Consider the following 7,500-nt stretch of genomic DNA (forward strand, 5'->3'; position numbering starts at 1 on the left):
CCAGGGACTAAGTCAACGATTTTATATAGATACAGTAGACAGATAGATGGATAGATAGACAGACAGACAGATAGATATATAGATATAGATATTAGTCACTGGCCATGCATGCGCCTCAGACTCTGGTGAGTCAAGTGGTGATACACGAATCCATCTCATTCAGCTGCTGTCTACTGACCAAGTCACGGCCTTCCCAACCACCCACAATAAAGCAGTATACTCGTATAATTCAGTATGATCTGATGGATATTATGACTTTAAATATTATTACAGGCTGAAGAAGTTATTATAATACCCAGGAAATTTCAAAGAATATGCCGTGTAAATAATAGAAGTGGGAATATGCACTTACGCTCATAAATAGCTAGAATATGCATTTGCATATGCAAATATGCAAATGCATGATTATCCTAAGCCAATTTATGAGTCTCTGTGAGATTAAATGAGAGAGACAGCGAGAGACCCAGTATTATACACACAACACACACACACGCAGACGCTATTGATTGACCTGAAAAGGTCTTTTTTCTAGTTTATGTTTAAATTAGTTTGTGACAAGCAGCCAGCATGTGCGTACGATTTAGAAAATATATCAAATTCACAATGACAGCTAACAAAGATGCATTTGTCTTAATATCTGACATACTTTATTGCCTTTGGGGGTTAAAAACACTAATGGCTGACTAAAACAACGAAGAAATTGAATATTATATATATATATTTTTCCATGCACTGCATATCTACGTTACAATTAAGAATGTATGAGCAACTTTTCTGAGACGTATCTGAGGTAAACATCTGATATTAATCTATGTGTTACAATAGGGATGGTATGGTTACCGATGGGGAGCAAGTCATTATATAAGTATGCGTGTTGGTGGTCTGTGTGTTTGTATCAGCCTTGCATGAACATTGAACTGGCCATTTTTCATCATGTCATGAACCATCACTTCACAGCCTGTTGCTACTTCGTGTTCCCCTATCATAAAAACATATTCATTTTACATCAAAGCAAATTATGTTACGACATTAAATGGCTACTAAGCCTCTCCCCAAACTCCGCTACCCCCACCTCCATCCCTCCCAACACACACCTACTCCCACTACCCCCCAAACCCTCACGTCCCACCCCTCCCACCATAGAGCTACCCCCCCCACTACCCCCCAGTTCCTCACCTACCCTGTACCTCCCACCCCTCCTTTACCCCCAACACTGTTACCAGATTAAATTGGTTGCCGTTCCTGGTGCCTTCTACGCAGTGTCCCGTGCGGAAATTTCTCCAGCTCCTCATCCTCTTTAGATAAGGTAAATTACCCTTTTCATACTGGTGTATTTTCTTGGACTCTTTCATTTTCACTTTCACATAATCAACCAAATTATAGAGTGCACAAGTTTTCGATACTAGCATTGAATAGGGCAAGTTTTTATCGAATCCATGTAAGACAAAGAATGGAGGTTCGCCAATGGATTTTTTGATGGAACTATTGACTGAGGCAGCAACTTGAGGTATCCACTAATCCCAACAGGTTCCTTGAGAACCTAAGTACCTCAAGCACTCAGCACTTTACGATTCTGCCTTTCAACAAGGTCATTGGATGTCTCTCTAGCAGACCTCTTGCAAATTCTGATGAAGAAACATTTCTATGTGTAGCAGCGTAGTCGTGACATTGAGCAACACACAGAAAGGAAACTAGGCTATACCTGCGCCAAGAAAGATTGTATGAGAGAGATCAACAACACTCCGTGAGTGTAACATCTAAGCTCACAGTAAAGCATCCAGTAGTAATACGGAATCTTTGAAATCAACCTGAAAACCTGATGGTAAAACTACGGGCTCGTATCTCATACTAACAAAAAGTGATACGAATGAAACGGAGAAATACAAAGAAGGGAGAGAAGACACAGGGGTAGAATGATAAAGGTGAAAGAAGAAATAGACAGTACTGTACCATCTGAGTGGATGATGGTCACCAACACCGACTACCTGTGCTAAGAGTAATATTACAGTACTGTACTTTGGATCTCTCTCTCTCTCTCTCTGATTCATGTTGTTTCTCTTTTATCCCACACTGATCTATCCCTGCATTTCTCTCAACAGGCATTTCTGAGGTAACTCGGTTAAACAGGCCTCACTAAATTATTTGTGTCCCTCAAGCATCGCTCAGTTCTACTGCCAAAATATAAATGTCGAGTTAGGTTACAACACATGTGATTGTTTTGGAAATGCGGTCTCTATAATCTCTTCAGAATGATGACGACTTTCTTTTTTTGTGCTTGCTTCCTCCAGAGAATATGACAACCTCACACGAGAAGATTTAGAGTAAACTATTAATATGATCCCTCGTAATGAAATTAGAAACAATCGCTATGAAGAAAAATATACCGGTATATGCCACTCTACATGATAATTTTCTTGCAATCAGTATATAAACCCCCTCATTGCGGATGACAGCTTACAGTAAAAAATTTACTCAAGGTAGCGAAATATGATTATATTCGGTATGGGTAAATTTTTAATATTAATCATGAGTTCAAGTGAATCTGCGTTTTGTTCTTAATTGCTATTCCCTGCACAGTAGTTTTGCTTTAAATCGTGCATGTTGAAAGTGAATTTATGTGCTTTCTAATATATAAAAAGAAAATACGTACATTATAAGACCAGGGGATTTCCTGAGGTGCAGCGGACAGGTATATATATAGAAGATGGGGTGAGCAAGGCAGTGATCAGAGTGACGGAAACAACGGTAAGGTGTGCATCGCTCTTACACGCCAGGTATTTATTGGCCTCGTTCTTCTTTTTTTTTCCAGGATGAGTGTTGTAAATTCTTTATCAGTCGTGCACCAAAATAACAAAGAAAACAGCTAAGTTGCAAAATTTTCCTTAAAGTACGACACACAAACGTCGATTTACAAAACCAGAATTTATTTCTTCTCTTCATGTGAGGCGAGTGTGGTAAAGAGATAATGTAGTCGACCTGGGAATTAAACTCATGGTTTTTCATTTTTGAACCATATGTACCCTAGTGCATCACCACAACCCCGTCACAACCAAGTGCACCCTAATGCACCACCACCACCCCGTCACAACCAAGTGTACCCTAGTGCACCACCACCACCCCGTCACAACCTTATGTACCGTAGCTCACCATTACTACCCCATCATAAGTACAATATATATATATATATATATATATATATATATATATATATATATATATATATAGATAGATAGATAGATAGATAGATAGATAGATAGATATCAATCTATATAGCTAGTCTGCTTCCCCCAAAGAACGAGGGGTAGCAGAGACAGGACGACTCGCTCCCAATTTACTCATCCACACACACAGGTTTATTCGTATCACCCCTAAAGGGAGAAGGGACAGATCCTCATCACACCACACTCCACGTGGGTCAACTGCGCAGTGCAATCAGCGACATTCGCTGCAAGGCCCAAAAGCAGAGCTGGTTTACCCCTGCCACATTAAAATGGACCCTTCCTCTTTCCAGCACCTGACCTGATCAGCTAAGCAGACCTAATGTGGAAGAATATCCCCTCAGGGCCGTGTCACCATGTATTCATTCACAATTTCCAATCATTCCTATCACGCACAGTCACTCTTCCTAGCTCTAGACGTCCCTCTCGCATCTAACACTCCCTTCACACTGTCTATCCATCCTATTCGTGATCTTCCTCTCCGCCTTACAACTCTCACATCAAACCCAGTTATCTTTTTTACCACTCGCTCTTCATCCATTCTCTCCACATGCCCAGACCATCGCATCACTCTCTGTTCAACCCGATCAGCCATCTCCCACATAACTCCAGTTCTCCTTCGCTCATCATTTCTCACTCGATCCATACGCGTCACTCCACACATACTCCTCAGACACCTCATCTCCATTACATTCAAAATTTTCCTCTCTGCTACACTCATATTCCATGTTTCAGCCCCATATAAGGCAATCGGTAATTACACCCTCATACAGGCTTCTCTTTACAACCATTCTAAGCAAACGGCATCTAAGCACTTTTTTCATTCCTCTCAGGACCTTTCCCACTTCATTCATTCTAAACTTCCGTTCTACATCTGTTCTTTCATCCACAGCAATATGTGCCCCTAAATACTTAAAACACTCTACCTCCTCAAGCATCTCACCATTCAAAACTACAGTACATTCATCCTCCTACCATCTATCAACCTTGTATACTTCATCACTTTACTCTTTTTCTCATATTTTCTCAATTTCCCTCTTTCACACACCCTTCCGAACTCCCCTGCCAACTGTCTCATTTACTTCTCCGAATCAGCCACCAGTGCAGTATCATTTGCAAACAGCAGCTGATTCAGATTCCACTCTCTACCATAAGCATTCACCAGATTCAGACCTCCACCTAACACATTCGCACTCACCTCCCTTACAACACCATCCATATAAATATTAAACAACCACGGCGACATCACACATCCTTGCCGGAACCCCACTCTCACAGGAAACCAATCGCTTACAGTATTTCCCACTCTTACACACGCTCTACTGTTTACATAAAAACTTTATACTTTTTTTAAAAACCTTCAGTCAAGTCCATACAATCTCGACACAGATCACAAAGCCTCCCGATCAATTGTATCATACGCTTTCTCTAAATCCATGAACGCCCAAAACACATCCTTTCCTATTGCCAAATACTTTCACACACTTGTCTCACAGCAAACACCTGATCCACGCATCCCCTCCCTCTCCTAAAGCCACACTACTCATCACCAATCACTCCCTCTGCACTCTCTCTAACTCTCTTAACACTACCATACACCTTACCTACAACACTCAACAGACTTATACCCTAAACCTAGTACATTCATACCTATCACCCTTACCTTTATACAGCGGAACCATACAAGTACCTGCCCAGTCAACTGGCACCATACATCTCACAAAATACACATTCACCAATCTAACTATTCAGCAATAGTCGCTCCTTTGCCTTTCAGGCATTCCACAACAAACCCATCCATACCTGTAGCTTTCCCTGCTTTCATCACGTTTACTGCCTCCTGCACTTCCTCCCTCATGATCTAAGAATCATTGAACTCCCCAAACACATTTATTCCTTGCACCCTTCCATCTGCCACAATCTCAGCCTCCCTTTCCTACTCTACATTCAACAATCTTGTAAAATACTCTGCCCATCTCTTCCTTACTGCATCCATCTCAGTTAACATCCTTCCATCCTCTGCTTTTACTTGCTCTTCCTTCCCAGACTCTCCCTATTGCACACTTTTCACCTCCTTCCAAAACATTTTCTTATTCTATTGAAAAATCTTAGTCAACCGCCTACCCCACCTCTCATCTGCCGCCACATTACCATCATGCACAGCCTTTCTCGCCCTATTCCTCTTTCCCACACCTGTGTGGGACACAACTAGCATTAATCCTCTAGGTTTTAAGTTATGCCGCAGTATTTGTCCCTCTCCTCCTCCTCCTCCTCCTCCCTCCTCCCTCTCCCCTTCCCCCTTCTCCCCTTTCCCCCTCCATCGCCCTCCCTCTTCCTCCCCTCCTCCTCCCCCCCCCCCTTTTGTCAGGTGCATCCGTAATGAAGAAAAAAGAAAGGTACCTATTGTTCTGTGCATCGCCCATTTTTAGATTCAGGTCACCTTTTGTTGTGTGCCACTCCCTGCAGCAGGTGACCATAAGTTAAGCCACAGGTTAAAATTCAGGTCATCCTTTGTTTGGTGTGCCACTCCCTACTGCAGGTGTGCATAAAAGACCTCTACCCTTTACGTTTCTGTCTCACTATGTCTGAAGATGATATTTGCGAAATTAGTCACTGTCGCTCCTTTTATTTCCCCTGTGTTATTTTGCATACGTATCTTCACGGTGAAGTGAAGTTTTTGCATATATATATATATATATATATATATATATATATATATATATGTGTGTGTGTGTGTGTGTGTGTGTGTGTGTGTGTGTGTATGAATGCATTATATGCATACATACATTCATGCATACAAACACTTCCAATTCCTCAGTTCGTTGGCAGTGACGGTGGTATACTCGGTAACATACACGTCCACAGACCAAAAGATCCTGGGCTCGTTTCACGGGTCAGCACCGAGGTTTCTAATAGAAATATTCCCCTGCATTTGGTCTGATCAGCTAATCAGGTCAGGTGCAGGTAAGGGGATGGGTCCATTATGATGTGGCAGGGGCAAACCAGCTCTGCTGTCGGGCCTTGCTGCGAATGTCGCTGATTGCACTGAGCAGTTGACCCTCATGCGGTGTAGTGTAGTGAGGATCTGTCCCTTCTCCCCTAGGGGCTAAGATACGAATAAATGTGTGTGTGTGTGTGTGTGTGTGTGTGTGTGTGTGTGTGTGTGTGGATGAGTAAATTGGGAGTGTGTCTTCCTGTCTCGGCTACCTGCCTTTCTTTGGGGGAAGCAGCCTAGGTATATAGAGATACTGACAGTTATTTATGCTTTCAGTGGACAGAGCAACCGACTTTGTTTTCTTTTCTTTTTCTTTTAATTCCCTGACAGACCATGTAATCATCGGATCAAGTCTCGTGTACTTCTCTCTGCTCCTTTCTTACAAATATAAACAGGGAACTGAATGTGATGTGGCGGTTGGGTGTAGTACACAATATGGATTCCTTGAGTCGTATTCTGTTCAGGGTGGAAGGCTAAGTACCACTTCTCTCATATTCTGGCAGTATTTTTGTCGTATGTTATTTATGCTGAGTATATCCATATAAGAAAAGCATAATTCACAAGAGATAGTTCTTTCGTTACGTCCGATGTCGTCAGTTATATTTAACAGTATTCTTAATACCACCAGGAATTCCTTTTTCAGTTTCAGGGAGGCTTCAAAACTGCAGGGAGTTACAGTTTGCCTTAAAAACTCTTTTTGTTAAGGATGTTTCACAGTTAAAACCAAAATGAAAAAGACGTTACCGTAGTGAACGGTTGTAATTCCAACGTCCATTCGTACTTTCGTTCGTTCACGTTAACCTGAGGATATTTCCGTCATTTTGCAGATTATTTCACTTTGCTTAATATTTCAAGAAGACATTAGTATGGCACCAAAGTCTCTCCATAATAGTTCTTCGTGACTAGACCATATTCAATTATTAATTTCTTTATTCACCGCAAAATTCAAGATGGGGAGAGCCAGATATACAACTAGTTAAATGTGTATAATTGTGTTAAAAAAATATTAATGATGTCCTTGAGCAACTGGGGCTCATAGAACGAGATGCCAGACTGTCTTGCACGTTTGAGCCACACTTATCCCATTGCAACATCTCATTAAGTTTGAATGCAGTTTTAAGACCGTGTGTTGGAACTAAAGACGCAGTTGTACCGTTTGTGACCCCAGAGTGCCCCGTAGTTCAAAGTTTTATGGTATTTAACAAGATCATAACTTCTCATTTTTTTCATATTTATCTTGTTTTATTGTTCACCATTCTTCCATGCATTTCTTTTCCTCCCTTCTGC

General features: G+C 41.5%; 1 protein-coding gene across 1 annotated transcript in view; it reads left to right on the top strand.

Annotated features, from left to right (window-relative positions):
• Window positions 1–104: 104 nt before the first annotated feature.
• Window positions 105–7,500, top strand: part of LOC145416635 (uncharacterized) — a 20,764-nt gene continuing 13,368 nt past the window's right edge. The window contains exons 1-2 of the mRNA XM_080285569.1: window positions 105–125; window positions 2,683–2,774. Coding sequence (XP_080141695.1) covers window positions 105–125; window positions 2,683–2,774 — 113 coding nt within the window. The remainder of the gene's footprint in view (window positions 126–2,682; window positions 2,775–7,500) is intronic.

The sequence above is a fragment of the Coenobita brevimanus genome, chromosome 107 (assembly GCF_032717465.1).
Source record: "Coenobita brevimanus isolate Jiangsu-jjx chromosome 107, ASM3271746v2, whole genome shotgun sequence".
NCBI lineage: Eukaryota > Metazoa > Arthropoda > Malacostraca > Decapoda > Coenobitidae > Coenobita > Coenobita brevimanus.